This window comes from Mobula hypostoma, chromosome 29, assembly GCF_963921235.1.
Source record: "Mobula hypostoma chromosome 29, sMobHyp1.1, whole genome shotgun sequence".
Lineage (NCBI taxonomy): Eukaryota > Metazoa > Chordata > Chondrichthyes > Myliobatiformes > Myliobatidae > Mobula > Mobula hypostoma.
In genome coordinates this window covers 21,961,555-21,979,502 of record NC_086125.1, presented here as the reverse complement: position 1 = coordinate 21,979,502, position 17,948 = coordinate 21,961,555, and the positions used below count along the sequence as shown (strand labels likewise).

The 17,948-nt window shown below is 42.7% G+C and overlaps 1 protein-coding gene across 1 annotated transcript in view; it reads right to left on the bottom strand.

The window, feature by feature from the left end:
* The window catches only part of LOC134339291 (adhesion G protein-coupled receptor E1-like), an 85,175-nt gene that overhangs the window by 27,175 nt on the left and 40,052 nt on the right, over positions 1 to 17,948 (bottom strand). Inside the window, exons 7-10 of the mRNA XM_063035668.1 lie at positions 16,232 to 16,317; positions 15,112 to 15,198; positions 12,330 to 12,504; positions 3,895 to 4,014 (exon numbers count right to left, since the gene is read on the bottom strand). Coding sequence (XP_062891738.1) covers positions 3,895 to 4,014; positions 12,330 to 12,504; positions 15,112 to 15,198; positions 16,232 to 16,317 — 468 coding nt within the window. The remainder of the gene's footprint in view (positions 1 to 3,894; positions 4,015 to 12,329; positions 12,505 to 15,111; positions 15,199 to 16,231; positions 16,318 to 17,948) is intronic.

Sequence of the window (17,948 nt, the reverse complement as noted above, 5' to 3'; positions counted from 1 at the left end):
TTTCTCTCCTAAAGTAGCCTTCCGTAGATCACCAGTCTAGAATACCACATATCCAGCTCTCAGCAGTCTACAAATCTCCTGGTTTATCCATGGTTTTTGGTTTGGTAATGTCCAGTATGGTCCTGAAGGCACACCCTCATGATTCCCATCTGAGTTGCATGCGAAGAGTTGCCACTTATCAGCACCATCATGAACCTATCAAGGCCCATTTTAAATATACCCAATCACTTGGCCTCCAGAGCCATAGATTCACCATCCTCTGACTAAAGAAATACCTGTACACCTCTATTCCATTGGGATGTCCTTGTATTCTGAGGCTGTGCTCTCTGGTGCAAGATTCTCCCTGGCCTTTCGATAGTCGATATGTTTCAGTGAGATCCACCCTCATTCTTCGTATCTCCCTCATACGTTAACCTATCGTTCCCATAATCATTCTATTGAACTTTCTGCTGACCCTCTCCATGATCAGATAAGCAGATATCCTGAACTTAGCAAATATATGTCAGTCTGCAAACTACATATAAAGGTCCATAAGACCATAAGAAATAGGAGGAGAATTAGGCCATTTGGCCCATCAAGTCTGCTCCACTATTCAATCATGGCTCACCCTTTTTTTCCATGGATATTACAACTAATACATCCAATATCTCAGATGCCACATCTTTTTCATGATCACAGGATCAAGAAGCCTGCGTCAACCTTGAATTCTGTCAGTCTACCTGATACCAATTCTCTCATGATGGTGACGTTATTTAATTCATTCCAGCATTATCCTCATTCATGGAAGGTTCATAATAGTTTCCAGTGCCAAATGATCGCCAGTTGAACTCCTCACCAGTAATCTCACACTTACTTTATCAGCTTCATTTTCAAAGGCGCTGTGTTTACCTGGATCTCCTTTTCCTTTCTGTAGTTAAAGCTTCTATTCTTCACGATTTACATTCTCTCATGTTTCCCCTCCGTTCCTGCAACAAAAATCTGTCTACTGCTAAACTTTGCCCTTGTTTTCTCTTTCACTGTCTGCTGAACGTTTGTGGTAGATCGACCAGTCCATGTCTCCCTCCCCGCCGTGCAGACCCACGTCTCCCTCCCCCACATTTGAGAGTCGGCTGCTGTCTGCCAACTGCCTTTACGCTTGTTCCTTTTTCCCACCAGCAGTTTCTGAAATTCTCTCCAACTCCAACCGCCAGCACACTTCCCTGGCGCAGCCAGAACACTGATCAGACATGGGCAGTGTTGTGTCTGCCCTGTGAGTGAACAATGTCATTGTGTAGGGAAAGCTTCATTCTGCTGCACCGACCAAACCCCTGCTTTTCTGTTATGTCTGTCAACAAGAAACAGCACTCTTTCACTGTCCCTCTTCTCACTCAGCCCAGTGACATTAATGCAAGCACTCCAGTCCACACTGAGAATTGCTTCTCTTAGCAACACACATAAAATGCTGGAGGAACTCAGCGCGTCAGGCAGCATACATGGAGGGGAATAAACAGTCGACGTGTCGGGCTGAGACCCTTCACCAGGACTGCATCTCTTAGACCAGACATTGACAGAGTCTGGTGTCTCAAGTGAACACACAGGATCCTGATGTGAATAGGTGCAAAGGGTCAAGCCAGAGCTCTGGCCTCCACCTACCTTTGCCAAACAAGATTTCTAGTGATTACCGCATTTCTTTTGTGGAATCATCTCTGTGAAATTGTCCTGCATCTGTACGGTAACCACAGTTCCAAGATCGCAGAATGCTCTGGGTCATCCCAGGGGGGAAGTGAGGGTGATATAGAGATGGAAATCTTTCACTATTTGCAACATCCCCACTCTGTATCATTCCAACTGATGGGAGGAGCTGTCTGACTGTTCAGCATGTCCAGCACCAGATCTCACAAGGTTGACACTTGATAACAAAGAACCACCCATAATGATGATACAAAACTTGGAAAAAAAGTAAATTGTGAGGAACTTAGAAAGAGGTACGGTGTCAGAGCCAGAGTACAGAAACAGCAGGTACTGAAACCCAAATTAACAGTAATTACTCCAAAAAGCAGAGCAGATATTACAATGATTGTGAATGAGGATTGCTGGTGAGCAAGCATGGAACCGTCCCACAAGGGGCAAGGCAAGCTGAGAGGTTACTAATATGATCCTCAGCTTTAACTTGGACTGGATGAAAACCAAGGAGGTCTTTGAAATGAGATTACTGCATCCAACACCAAGGAGGGTAGGAAGGCATAACAACAGATAGATAGATAGATATACTTTATTGATCCTGAGGGAAATTGGGTTTCGTTACAGCCGCACCAACCAAGAATAGAGCATAAATATAGCAATACAAAAACCACAAACCATCAGTCAACAAAATGCAAACTATGCCAGATGGAAAATAAGACCAGGCCAGCCTATTGGCTGAGGGTGTCTGACCCTCCACGGGAGGAGCTGCAAGTTCGATGGCCACAGGCAGGAACGACCTCCCGTGCCACCCAGTGTTGTATTTTGGTGGAATATGGCCAAAGTCCAACAGCAAAAAGTTCAATATCCGGTCTACAAATACGTTCCTCGATCGTAATATGACCCGGATTGCACCATCTTTTGTTAACCAGAACAGTAAGCACTCAACTCCTTTACGCTTACCGCTCTCAGTGCACTTCCGGTCAGCCCGAACGGTGTGGAAGCCGTCCATAGAGAAGTTTTGATTGGGTATGTCCTCATGCAGCCCCGTTCCAGTGAATTACATAACACTGCACTCCTGAAATGTTCTCTGACGCCTGGCTAGTGCCGTGAACTCGTCCATTTTATTACCCACCGAACTCCTCTTCTCCATAAATCTCTGTTGTCTCGACCCGGTCCTCTTTCCTCGACTTTGTGATCCCCCTCTGCATCCTCTGTGTGTTTTCCTCCAGATTTCAGCAGGGGTGTCCGCCACTCTGCTCGCTAAACCAGCCGGCATAAGCTCAATCAGCTGGTCCCTGGAATACACAATGCTACCATGCTTCTGTCCCGCTAATGAGACGTGTCAGAATGTACTATTTCCAGCGCTAAAAACCCAAATAAAACTCTCTCTACCAGCATGTTAGAGAGGGTGCAGCTTTGACAGTCCTGAGCAGGAGGTATCAACCCACACACACACACACACACACACACACCCACCAAATGTCAAAGGAAATCAGTGGACCAGGCAGCATTCAGGACTGAGGTTGTTTCTGAGGCGATTAGGAAAGAGGCACTAATAATACTGAAGAATTTGAATAGAAAGAGGAGAGTTAGTGATCAGAGAAAACAAGAAACAATCCATACACTGCCCAAGGGCTTTGCAAAGTCAGCAGGGATATGGGACCACACGGAGAGCTCTTTGAAAGAGCCTCTACAAGCAAGATGAGCCAAATGGGCTAGCGCACAGTTTCCCACTTTAAATTCAACATACTTGAGCCCTAAAAAGCAAGTGAGGATCACTAACTGTGGAAACTGCTTGATTAGAGCTTGAATGACTGGATCATTACGTTGAACTTTTGGGGTCATGATAGGGCTGTGCATATGACTCAGAGTCACCACTCCCAGAACCTGCCCTGCCTCAGTGGTCTCTCAGGTTAATACAGAGTTTGATACCATAAATTCGATCTTAATGTCAGATTACACATGGATTAAAAACAGTGGCCAAGCACTGCTCATTCTGAACTACATTTGATTTCTACTCAAGGCAGAATTGTCTTCACTGAGGATTACACAATAAGACCAAACACAGCAGCATATTTTGATGTAGGGAAACACAGACTGATCCCACAGAGTAATACTTCAGTCAACAACTTGGGCAAGGTAGAACATCCCCTGTGAATGAGTCTGTAAATCACTGGTCAAAGTCATTCTTATACTGTGTACACAAGCATGGGAAAGAGACAGAAAATTTACCAGTGTTATTTTCTCCAGCAATGGTTCTCCAGTAAATCGCGAAGGAATTATTCTGAGTTTCCAATTTCACCAGTTGGTCTGCACTTGCAGTGTTCCTTTCAGGCACCTTGACCTGAAGAACTATGAGGAAAGGCAAAGTAAGGTGAAGCATTCAGTGGCAAAAAGGATGTTCTCTCTCTCTCTCTCTACCTCTGCTGATAACTCTTTAATCAATGCCTCTCTGCAAGGTCTTGTTCAGGCATTCTGAGAATCCCATCTGATGGATACAATTTGCAACTGGGCTTTCTTGGGCTGAGTTAGCTTACTGTAGTAAGAAAACAATTAGTCTCAGCTCCCACAGAACTGAGAGAAAATACTCATGCATAGTCTTCACTGTCTGGTGGCCCTGATCAAAAGCAGGTAAAATGATAAATTCTGGCTCAAATATGTTAGTTCACCAGGTCTAATATCTTACCAGCACTTCTCAACCTTGGCACAGACAGTGATCTTCACTCCTTACCAGAGTTAGTGAGGATTCCCGCTCCTATATCAGGAACATTGAAGTTTCATGACTTCAGTCTTTTTCCCAACTTCAGAACGTCCTCCTACATGTTATTTTTGAAGTGTGGTGGAATTAACTTTAAAGATGATTGAGCTACTTTGTGTTTGGTTACCATGCTTAGAGGGAGTGCAGAGAAGATAGAGCAGGAAGATGCAGTCAATGAGGAACATCAGATCCATTGACAGACCAGAGAATGTGGCATTGTTCTTCTTTAGCAGTGAAGGTTGAGAGATAATTTGATAAAAATCTTCAAGATTGTCAATGGTTTGGGCAGAGTTAATGAAGAGAAAGTTCTTCCATTAAAGAAGGATGGAGAACCAACAAACAGAGGTTTAAAGGTGACTATTGTTAAAACAGGGGTGCCAGGAGGGAAACCCTTTCCACACAGAGAGTGGTCAAGGAACTCACTGCTTGGATAGGAAGTGGAAGCATTTCATCCCAAGTTTTCAAATGGGAAAATACATGGGAGTGTTGGAGAGATAGTGTACAGGGCAATCAAGAAACAGAGGATGACCAGACTGTAATGTCCCTGTCGAGACGGAGCATGGTTTCAATGGGCAAAATGACCTGCACAACAATGCTCCTATGATACTACAGTGGCAGTGAACACATTGGAGTGGGAGATTTGCAGACAGTGAGGTCACAAAGAAATTAAATAACTCCTTATATAATGTGAATGAGGGTTTGGGGATACATCTTGTCTGGAATATAAAGCAGAAAAGGGTAGTTAAAGTGAATGGAGGTCCCTTGGAGAACAAGAAGGGGAATTAATATTGGGAAATGAGCAAATGGCCAAGGCTTTGAATGACTATTTTGTGTCGGTCTTCACGGTGAAGGACGCATCGAACTTGCCAAAGAGAGATGATATGGATGCGATGGGAGGTGAGGACCCCAATACAATAGCTGTCACTAGGAGGTAGTGCTGAACAAACTTGTGGGCCTGAAGATGAACAAGTCCCCTGGTCCTGATGGAATGCATCCCGGGGTACTGAAAGAAATGGCAGAAGTTATAGTAGAGGCTTTGGTGATAGTTTACCAAAATTTTCTGGACTCTGGGCAGGTCCCGGCAGAATGGAAAATGGCAAGTGTCACACCACTGTTAAAAATAGGATGTAGGCAAAAGGCAAATAATTATCGGCCAGTTAGCTTAACATCTGTAGTTGGGAAAATGCCTGAAGCTATCGATAAAGAAGAAATAGCGAGGCATCTGGAAAGAAATGGATCCATCAGACAGACAAAGCATAGATTCAGCAAAGGCAGGTCCTATTTGACAAACTCACTGGAGTTCTTTGAGAATATATCAAGCACAGTGGATAGAGGGGAACAGATGAACGTTATTTACTTGGATTTCCAGAAGGCGTTCAATAAGGTGTCACATAAAAGACTTATCCATAAGATAAGGATGCGTAGAGTTGGGGTGATGTATTAGCATGGATAGACGATTGATAAACTAATACAAAGCAGAGAGTTGGGATGCATGGATGTTATTGTAGTTGGCAATCAGTGGCGAGCGGTGTGCACAGGGGTCGGTACTGGGCCCACAACTGTTCTTGATATACATTAACGATCTGGAAGAAGGGACCAAGTGTAGTATATCTAAATTTGCCGGTGACACTAAATTGAGTGGAAAAACAAATTGTGCAGAAGATATGGAGAGTCTGCAGAGGGATATACAGTGTCTCTGTCAGGGACAGAGAATGGGAGCACTCAGACCGAAATGGAGGGGAGAAGGAAGAAAAAGATAACAAAGTTGTTTGCACCATTAGGGATAAACAGAGAGTAAGAGGTGGAGAGTTTCTTAAATGCATCAATTTCAATGCTAAGAGCATTGTAAGAGAGGTGGATGAGCTTAGAGCATGGATTGATACCTGGAAATATGATGTTGTAGTTATTAGTGAAACATGGTTGCAGGAGGGGTGTGAATGGCAACTAAATATTCCTGGATTTCGTTGTTTCAGGTGTGATAGAATTGGAGGGGCAAGAGGGGGAGGTGTTGCATTGCTTGTCAAAGAAATTTTACAGCGGTGCTTTGGCAGGGTAAATTAGAGGACTCGTCTAGGGAGGCTATTTGGGTGGGATTGAGGAATGGGAAAGGTGTAACGCTTATAGGGGTGTATTATAGACCACCTAATGGGGATCAAGAATTGGAGGAGCAAATTTGTCAGGAGATAGCAGATATTTGTAGTAAGCACAAGGTTGTGATTGTGGGAGATTTTAATTTTCCACACATAGACTGGGAAACCCATTCTGTAAAAGGGCTGGATGCTTTTGAGTTTGTAAAATGTGTGCAAGATAGTTTTTTGCAGCAGTACATAGAGGTACCAATTAGAGAAGGGGCAGTGTTGGGTCTCCTGTTAAGGAATGAGGTAAGTCAGGTGACAGAGGTATGTGTTGGGGAGCACTTTGGGTCCAGTGATCGCAATGCCATTAGTTTCAATATAATTATGGAGAAGGATACGACTGGGCCCAGGGTTGAGATTTTTGATTGCAGAAAGGCTAACTTTGAGGAGATGCAAAAGGATTTAGAAGGAGTGGATTGGGACAATTTGTTTTATGGGAAGGATGTAATAGAAAAATGGAGGTCATTTAGAGGTGAAATTTTGAGGGTACAGAATCTTTATGTTCCTGTTGGGTTGAAAGGAAAGGTTAAAAGTTTGAGAGAGCCATGGTTTTCAAGGGATATTGGAAACTTGGTTCAGAAAAAGAGAGAGAGCTACAATAAATATAGGCAGCTTGGAGTAAATGAGGTGCTGAAGGAATATAAAGAATGTAAAAAGAATCTGAAGAAATTAGAAAAGCTAAAAGAAGATATGAGGTTACTTTGGCAAGTAAGGTGAAAATAAATCCAGAGGGTTTCTATAGTTATATTAATAGCAAAAGGACTGTGAGAGATAAAATTGGCCCCTCAGAGAATCAAAATGAACGGCTACGTGCGGAGCCAAAAGAGATGGGGGAGATTTTGAACAATTTCTTTTCTTCGGTATTCACTAAGGAGAAGGATATTGAATTGTGTAAGGTAAGGGAAACAAGTAGGGTAGTTATGGAAACTAAAATGATTAAAGAAGAGGAAGTACTGGCGCTTTTAAGGAATATAAAAGTGGATAAGTCTCCGGGTCGTGACAGGATATTCCCTAGGACCTTGAGGGAAGTTTCCTTGAGTGGAAATAGCAGGGGCTCTGACAGAAATATTTCAAATATCATTAGAAACGGGGATGGTGCCGGAGGATTGGAGTATTGCTCATGTTCTTCCATTGTTTAAAAAGGGTTCCAAGAGTAAACCTAGCAATTATCGGCCTGTGAGTTTGACGTCAGTGGTGGGTAAAAGGATGGAAAGTATTCTTAGAGATGGTATATATAATTATTTGGATAGACAGGATCTGATTAGGAATAGTCAACATGGATTTGTGCGTGGAAGGTCATGTTTGACAAATCTTATTGAATTTTTTGAAGAGGTTACAAGGAAAGTTGATGAGGGTAAAGCAGTGGATGTTGTCTGTATGGACTTTAGTAAGGCCTTTGACAAGGTTCCTCATGGAAGGTTAGTTAGGAAGGTTCAATCGTTAGGTATTAATATTGAAGTAGTAAAATGGATTCAGCAGTGGCTGGATGGGAGATGCCAGAGAGTAGTGGTGGATAACTTTTGTCACATTGGAGGCCGGTGTCTAGTGGTGTGCCTCAGGGATCTGTTCTGGGTCCAATGTTGTTTGTCATATATATTAATGATCTGGGTGATGGGGTGGTAAATTGGATTAGTAGGCAGATGATACTAAGATAGGTGGAGTTGTGGATAATGAAGTAACTTTTCAAAGCTTGCAGAGAGATTTGGGCCAGTTACAAGAGTGGGCTGAAAGATGGCTGATGGAGTTTAATGCTGATAAATGGGAGGTGCTATATTTTGGTAGGACTAATCAAAATAGGACATACATGGTAAATGATAGGGCATTGAAGAATACAGTAGAACAGAGGGATCTAGGAATAATGGTGCATAGTTCCCTGAAGGTGAAATCTCATGTGGATAGGGTGGTGAAGAAAGCTTTTGGTATGCTGGCCTTTATAAATCAGAGCATTGAGTATATGAGTTGGGATGTAATGTTGAAATTGTACAAGGCATTGGTAAGGCCAAATTTGGAGTATTGTGTACAGTTCTGGTCACCGAATTATAGGAAAGATGTCAACAAAATAGAGTGAGTACAGAGAAGATTTACGAGAATGTTACCTGGGTTTCATCTCCTAAGTTACAGAGAAAGGTTGAACAAGTTGGGTCTTTATTCTTTGGAAGGTAGAAGGTTGAGGGGGGACTTGATAGAGGTATTTAAAATTATGAGGGGGATAGATAGAGTTGACGTGGATAGGCCTTTTCCATTGAGAGTGGGGGAGATTCAAACAAGAGGACATGAGTTGAGAGTTAAAGGGTAAAAGTTTAGGGGTAACATGAGAGGGAACTTCTTTACTCAGAGAGTGGTGGCTGTGTGGAACGAGCTTCCAGCAGAAGTGGTTGAGGCAGGTTCGATGTTGTCATTTAAAGTTAAATTGGATAGCTACATGGACAGGAAGGGAATAGAGGGTTATGGGCTGAGTGCAGGTCAGTGGGACTGAGTGAGAGTAACAGTTCGGCACGGACTAGAAGGGCCGAGATGGCCTGTTTCCATGCTGTAATTGTTATATGGTTATATGGTCATGCAAAAGTTTGGGCACCCTTGGTGAAAATTTCTTTTACTGTGAATAGCTAAGCGAGTAAAAGATGACCTGATTTCCAAAAGGCATAAAGTTAAAGATGACACATTTCTTTAATATTTTAAGCAAGATCACTTTTTTATTTCCATCTTTTACGTTTCAAAATAACAAAAAAGGAAAAGGGCCCGAAGCAAAAGTTTGGGTACCCTGCATAGTCAGTACCTAGTAACACCCCCTTTGGCAAGTACCACAGCTTGAAAACACTTTCTATAGCCAGCTAAGAGTCCTTCAATTCTAGTTTGGGGGATTTTCGCCCATTCTTCCTTCCAAAAGGCCTCAAGTTCTGTGAGATTCTTGGTCCGTCTTGCATGCACTGCTCTTTTGAGGTCTATCCATAAATTTTTGATGATATTTAGGTTGGCGGACAGTGAGAGCCATGGCAAAACCTTCAACTTGCGCCTCTTGAGGTAGTCCATTGTGGATTTTGAGGTACGTTTAGGATCATTATCCTGTTGTAGAAGCCATTCTCTTTTCACCTTCAGCTTTTTTTACAGATGGTGTGATGTTTGCTTCCAGAATTTGCTGGTACTTAATTGATTTCAATCTTCCCTCTACCAGTGAAATGTTCCCCATGTCACTGGCTGCAACACAAGCCCAAAGCATGATCGATCTACCCCCATACTTAACAGTTGGAGAGGTGTTCTTTACATGAAATTCTGCACCCTTTTTTCTCCAAACATACCTTTGCACATTGTGGTCAAAAAGTTCTATTTTAACTTCATCACTCCACAGGACTTGTTTCTAAAATGCATCAAGCCTGTTTAGATGTTCCTTTGCAAACTGCTGATGCTGAATTTTGTGGTGAGGACGCAGGAAAGGTTTTCTTCTGATGACTCTTCCATGAAGGTCATATTTGTGCAGATGTTGCTGCACAGTAGAACAGTGCACCACCACTTCAAAGTTTGCTGAACTTTCCTGAAGGTCTTTTGCAGTCAAAGGGGGGTTTTGATTTGCCTTTCTAGCAATCCTATGAGCTGTTATCTCAGAAAGTTTTCTTGGTCTTCCAGACCTCAACTTGACCTCCACTGTTCCTGTTAACTGCCATTTCTTAATTACATTGCAAACTGAGGAAATAGCTACCTGAAAACGCTTTGCTATCTTCTTATAGCCTTCCCCTGCTTTCTGGGCATCATTTATTTTCATTTTCAGAGTGCTGGGCAGCTGCTTAGAGGAGCCCATGGCTGCTGATTGTTGGAACAAGGTTTGAGGAGTCAGGGTATTTATAAAGCTTTGAAATTTGCATCACCTGGCCTTTCCTAACGATGACTATGAACAAGCCATAGCCCTAACAAGCTAATTAAGGTCTGAGAGCTTGGTAAAAGTTATCTGAGAGCTCAAATCTCTTGGGGTGCCCAAACTTTTGCATGGTGCTCCTTTCCTTTTTTTCAGTCTAAAATTGTACGAAACAAAAATAATACACTATTCTTGCTTAAAATCTTGAAAGGAATGTTTCATCTTTAACTTTATGACTTTTGGAAATTAATTCATCTTCTACTCACTTAACTATTCACAGTAACAGAAATTTTGACCGGGGTGCCCAAACTTTTGCATGCCAATGTAGATAGGTTAAGTGATTGGGCAAGGATCTTGCAGATGGAGTACAACATTGGTAAATGCGAGGTTATCCACTTTGGAGGGAAAACGAGAAGAGCAGATTATTATTTAAATTGTAAAAATATTGCCACATGCTGCTGTCCAGAGGGACCAGGAAGTGCTTGTGCATGAAACGTTGGTTTGCAGGTGCAACAGGCTATCAAGAAGGGAAATGGAATATTGACCTTCATTGCAATAGGAATTGAAGTTAAGAGCAGGGAGGTTATGCTGCAACTGTACAGGATACTGGTGAGGTCGCACCTGGAGTACTGCATGCAATTCTGTCTCCTTACTTGAGGAAGGATATACTGGCTTTGGAGGCAGTGCAGAGTAGGTTCACCAGGTTGATTTCAGACATGAGGGGGTTAGACTATGAGGAGAGATTAAATCACCTGGGTCTGTACTCACTGGAATTCAGAAGAATGAGAGGAGATCTTATAGAAACATTTAAAAGTATGAAAGAGATAGCTAGGAAAGAGGCAGGAAAGTTGTTTCCACTGGTAGGTGAGACAAGAACTAGGGGAAATAGCCTCAAGATTCGCAGAAGTAGTTTTAGGATGGAGATGAGGAGGAACTGCTTTTGATTCCTGGAGAGTGGTGAATCTGTGGAATTCTCTGCCCAATGAAGCAGTGGAGACTACCTCAGTAAATATATTTCAGACAAAGTTGGATAGATTTTTGCATAGTAAGGGTATTAAGGGTTATGGGGAAAAGGTAGGTAGGTGGAAATGAGTCCATGGCCAGATCAGCCATGATGTTATTGCATGGTGGAGCAGGCTCGATGGGCCAGATGACCTACTCCTGCTCCGATTTCTTATGTTCTTGGTATAATTCTTCTGCTTTTCTATGATTTAGTGCCTTGTATTCACACCAACAGAGCAGATGACAGATTGTCCCATGCCTCAGTTCTGCACTGGACAGGAACCTAGACATTGTGCTCTACAGACAGCGGTGAGGGTGAGAACAGAGAGAATGGGACTACACTTAGTTGCTGGCAAAGTCAGCACCATACAAGCAAGAAACAGCCTCTTCCATCAATCATTTCTGCAGTGTTCTGAGGAACAGGAAACCTGGCTGACAGTGATCTCATTATCAGATTTCCTGAGAAGATGTCGTAACAGTTGCAACACATGAGAACTGACTATCAGTGACACAGCATGTTTCAGCACAGCCTTTCAAAGCAACCTCATGAAATAGGAAATAAAAGTAGAAAATGTTGGTAAATTCAGCAGGTCAGGCAGAAACATTAGAATGTGAAACAGTTAACTTCTTCAACATGAACATTAACTGTTTCTCTTTCCACGGATGCTGTCTGACCAGTCAACTATTTCCAACATTTTCCTTTCTTCCATTATTTCCTGTCGCTTGGTTGATATTTAAACTTTAGACATATTAAACAAAGATTTCTATCGAGTCAACATGCTGATCATTTCCAAATCCAAATGATTATTTAGAAACTAATCTCCACATTTCCTTCCTTTAACTTGAAACCAGTTTCACAGACTCGATAACTAGCAATGAGGACCTTTGCTCCAGTGGTCAATGTTTTCAGTGTCCAATACTTTACCAAAAGAGTTTGTTTCTATGGTCTGTGGTTTTGAAGTGTTTTGTTTCAGAGCAATAGCCATTGCCATGTTCTCCAAGAGGTCCACTGTGGCCGATACCACCTTCAGCCTTTGAGTGGTGTCCATGCTATCCAGCCGCGAACTGTTAAGAACATTGTTTACAAACGTCGTCATATCCTAGAGATGAAAAGAAACACTTAATAAATTGAGAAGCAAAATACTACAGATGCAGGATGTCAAAAAATGGAAAATGCTGGTTTTCCATTGAAGGGTCATTGAGTAAGAACATTAATTCTGTTTCCCTCTCCACAGATGCTGGCTGACCTGCAGAGTCCAGCAATTTCCATTTGCTCTTGCCCCAGTTCTGTGGAAGGGTGACTAACACAAAATGTTGACTTGTTTCTCTTTCCGTCGATACTGCCAAACAGGCTGAGATTTCCAGCATGTTCTACTTTAGTAGGGACTAGCAGTGGAAAAAGGGAGAAGCTTCATGTTCCTGAGTGTCAACGTTCGAGATTCTGTTCTAGGCCCAAAAGGTTAATGTGATCATGAAGGCACGTTGGTGGTTAGACTTCATTAGGAGTTTGAGAGATTTGGTATGTCACCAAACCTTCCAGCAGATTTCTGCAATGAATTCTGCCTGGTTGCAGTACTGCCTGGAATGGAGGTTCTAAAAACAGGTTTGAAAGAGACTGAAAAGGGTTGTACACTCCGCCAGACCTATCATGGTACAACCCTCCCCACCACTGAGGATATCTTCAAAAGGTAGTGCCTCAGGAATGCAGCATCCATCATTCAGGACCATCGCCACCAGGACATGCTCTCTTCTCATAACTACCATCAAGGAGGTAGAGAAGCCGAAAGATGCACGCTCAACATTTCAGGAACAGCGTCTTTCACTACCATCAGATTTCTGAATGGTCTGTGAACCTCACTATTCCACTTTTGCATGGTTTATTTATAATAATTTTGAAGTTCAAAGTACATTTAATATCAAAGTATATATACTACATGCAACCTTAAGATTAATTTCCTTACAGGCAGCCACAAAACAAAGAAACCCAATAGAGCCCATCAAAAATGAAGACCGTCAAATTATAATAATTTGTCTTAGACTGTACAACTACTCAAAACAACAGATTTCATGACATGTCAGTGATGATAAACTTTATTCTGTGATTCTCAACACTGAACTGATTCCACAACCAACAAACCCTTTTTCAAGGACTCTACGACTCAGTATTAGTTATTTACATTTTTCATTATTTCCAGGATTTATTTTCTTTTGCACGTTTGTCATTTGTCACCCTTTGTTATTTATAGTTCTTAATAAATTGTATTGTATGTCTTCATTTTCCAGTGAATGTCTACAAGGAAATGAACCTCAGTGTTGTATATGGTGACGTATATGTACCTTGATAATAAATTTAATTTGATTAGCAGTTCTATTAGTTTTCCTTTAACAAGTTCTATTCTCCAATAAAGGATTTGTATGCCTTTCTGTTTTTTATTTCTACTGTATTAATTGTTGAATAGTTCTCCACCAACATTCCTCTTTTCTCTCCCTTCTACTCCAACACCCTTTTTCTCTCGCTTCACTTCCAACTTTGACTACCTCTCTTTCTCCATTGCCTTCTGTTCCACTGCTCCCACTTTCCCAACCCTTTCCCTTTCTCCACCTCTTTTTTGTCCCTCATCCTCTGGTAACCATCCTAGTGCAGACATTGTGGGGGCAAGAGCAATGGTGTGTTGTGAATTTCCTTTGAATCGATGAGAAAGGTGTTGTAAGAACATTCCGCCATTCCTTAAAACCCATGTAACCTAGTTCCATCTGGTGATAATTCTCCCACCCCGTTACTACCTTCAGTTAACAAAATCCATCCATCTCGGGTCTGGAATCCAACTTTGACCCAAAATTGATGGGTCACTGAGGAGTGTTCTGATTTTCCACCACTAGCTGGGTGTGCAAATCTTTTGAAATTTCACTCCTGAAAGGCATGACTTTAACTGCTCCTCTCTAGCTCTGTTTCCCTTAATACACAGATCATAGCACTGGAACAGGCCATTCAGCCCACAATATCTGTGCTGAACATGATGCCAAAATTAAACCATTTCTCTTCTGTATCCACATTATCTACAGTATATCCCTCCATTCCCTGAAACTTCATACGTTTATTGAATAGAGTCTTCAACACCACTATTCCCACCATTATGTCCGGCAGCCTGTTCATGACATCCAACACCTGTCCCACACATCTGTTTTAAACTTCCCCACTCTCACCTTAAATGCATGTCCTACAGTATTTGGCATTTCTACCCTGGGAGGAAGATTCTGACTGCTTACTCTATCTATGCTCCAGAGAAAAGATCCAAGTTTGCCCAACCTCGTCTTATAGATTGTAATGTGAAAACAACAAATCACCTTGCCAGTTCTGGCAGAAAAAATCCCCCCCCCCCCAAGTAGTGTACTTTTTAGATACTGTATCTTTGCCTCCCTTTCTGACAATGTATTCAAGATCCTCTGGCTGAGGAAAGTGTCTGTTCAACTTCCTTCCTAACTTTCTTCCAAATACTTCTTGTCCATTGTTACTGGTGTTTCTGGAGAGGTGAACAGAACTTTATATATCCTCAGTGCTCTCTGCTCCAAGAAAGCCAACTTTATCAGTCATTCCTCAGTCAAAATCCTCCTGACTATATCCTTGTAAATATCCTCTTTACTCTCTCCACCTCAGGAACACACCATTTTTGCCACAGGATAAAATTGTTGGGCTTCTAATTCCTTACCTTGGTATCCTTTGTCCCACTGAAATTCTGACAGATTTTATCATGGTAGCAATCAGCTAACTTCAGCACGTCTTCTGCAGAGTTTAACTGGGCAGAGGAACAAGACAACAGTTAAAAGTACTAGGACAACCAAACAAACAGCAATAATCAAGAGTAACAAGCAATCTGAAAAAAAAAATGTCTGAGGATGAAGCCTCTAAAATAAAGTCTGAAACTGAAACCTTTCACAGGTGACTCCGACATAGTGTAGAAGGGCAACTCTTACTGGAGGTCACAGGGTCAATGAAAGGACACCTCTGAACATGGAAAAGCGGGAAGGAACGACCTAAAATAAGACTGACCCTTTATCTAATGCCCTTCGCAGTCTCAGAGCATTCCAACATGCCTTATAGGGTCTGGCAGAACTGTGGTACAGTTCTTGGCCAAACTATCCAGAGCCATGGACCAATGATCAGCTGATCGAGTTGAAATTCAGTCATGAATTCAGACAGCAGGGAAACAAGCCCTTCAGCCCATTAAGTCTATGCTGACCCTCAAACGCCCATTGATGCTAATGTTAAACTCATTCCTTTATATTCTCTTTACATCATGATAGAGACATTTAAGAACTCTTAGATAAGGACAGGAACATTCAGGGAATCATGGATATGGACGTTGTGTAGGCAGAATGGATTAGTTTATTTTGGTGTTTAATTACTAGTTTCCACCACCATTTTGTGTACAAGTCTTTTCAAATTTCACTTCTGAAAGGCATGGCCCAAACTTTCAAACTCTGCCTTCTTGTTCTGGACCTTCCTATGCCCTCTCTACCCAATCCACACTCCCTCCCTTCACATCTGCTCCTCTCTAGCTCTGTTTTCCATAATACACAGATCATAGCACAGTACAGCACAGGAGCAGGCCATTCAGCCCACAATATCTGTGCTGAACATTATGCCAAATTAAAACTAATTCTATTTGGTACCCACATGATCACTGACAGCCCAAGAAACACTGCTGACTCTGGTGAGGACTGCGTCTGCAGGAAAACATTCCAATAGATCCACATCTGGGGATAATGGAAGTTAAGTTTGCTCCTTGGAGAAACAGAGTGAGTGAACATCAGAAGAACTTCTCATACCTGCTGGGCGTTTGCTGAATAATTCAAGTTGCACTGCGACAGTGTAGAGTTCTGCTTCTCAGAGACAGGACAGGAAAGTGGATCCACTGGAGTGAAAATGGCATTTTAGAGATCTGTACATCCACGTGGCAACTCTACCACTGCCTTCCTGGTGTTCACCGATCAGGCAGGGAAGCGCTGACCTCTGTAACTCCAAGCTGATGTACTCCCACAATGAGCAGCATCAGACTCAGACACATCATACTGTGACTTGACGCCACATCTTCCTGATCCCAAGAAAAACTGAATGCCTCGCCCAAGCCTATGCCCACTGGCACCCAAAGGAACTGATACCCTGGCTGGCATTGTACTTGTAATGTTGGCACAAGCCACACTAATGTGGAAATGTTGATATAGGCCTCATCATTGGTTTGGGAGGGACAATTTGTAAACATCTGCACAGCCATGAAACCAGTTAAATGTGTAAGTGATCAGCCCTCACAGGTTGGAGGAGCAACACCTCATATTCTGTCTGGTTAGCCTCCAACCAGACAGCATAAACACTGAATTCTCAAACTTGCAGTAATTTCTCACCCTCCCCCTTCTCTTTTTTTCTGTTCCCCACTCTGGCTCTCCTGTTATCCCTTCTCTTCTCCTCAGCAACCTATCATCTCCCTCTGGTGTCCCTCCTCCTCCCCTTTCTCCCTCAGTTCACTCTCCTCTCCTATAAGCTTTCCTCTTCTTCGGTCCGTTTTACTCTCTCCACCTCTCACCTCCCAGCTTCTTACTTCATACCCCTCCCCGTCCCACCTACATTCTCCCTCACCTGACTTTACCAATCACCTGTCAGCTTGTCCCCTTCCCTTTCCCATCTTCTTATTCTGGCTTCTTCACACTTCCTCTCCAGTCCTGATGAAGGGTCTCAGCCCAAAATGACGACTGTTTATTTCTCTTTTTGGATGCTACCTGACCGACGAGTTCCTCCAACATTTTCTGTGTGTGACATCAGGACCCATGTTTGATGTAAAGTTGCTTCAATGGGCTGGGGTGAGACCATTCAGCACCGAGTGACAAGGTGCTGAATTTAATTATCTTCTTTATACGTTAAATAATCTTGTCTACACTCCCCCATCTCTACAATCCCATTCTCTGCTCACTCATCACCTTCCCACCACTCACAGAGACCAGCCTAACCTGTTCCTCCTGCGACTGACCTAAGGACTGGAGCCAGTGGTCTGAGCATCTGGGGTGAGCTGCCCGTGTCTGAGATCAGTCTCAGAATTGGGGCTCTGGGGTCATGAGGAATTCCTCATCAGAGGCTACAGACCTTTGGAATTCAGTGAGCTATGGTTTCTCATACTACTATGTAAATTCAAGGTTCATTGTAGTTCTTTGGACACCAAAGGTGCCGGGAATCGGGCGGAGTTGTGGAGTTTAGGGTGGGTGGGGAATGGAGGTCTACATGACCCTCTTGTGGAGGAATAGGCTTGAGGACGGGGAGTTAGCAGAATTGTGGGGAGAGTATGAAAAAAAACAGAATGGGACTACCTTCTTTGTCTTAACAAACAATAGATCATGTCATTAATGAGGAACCAATTGTATGGGTGCAAATCGTCTGAGAGACAACGTGATTAGTTGCTTGTTTGGTACTTTGAGCAATGAGTAACCTATTGGAACACTCACAACGCGCTGGAGGAACTCAGCAGGTTGGGCAGCATCCGTGGAAACAATCAGTCAA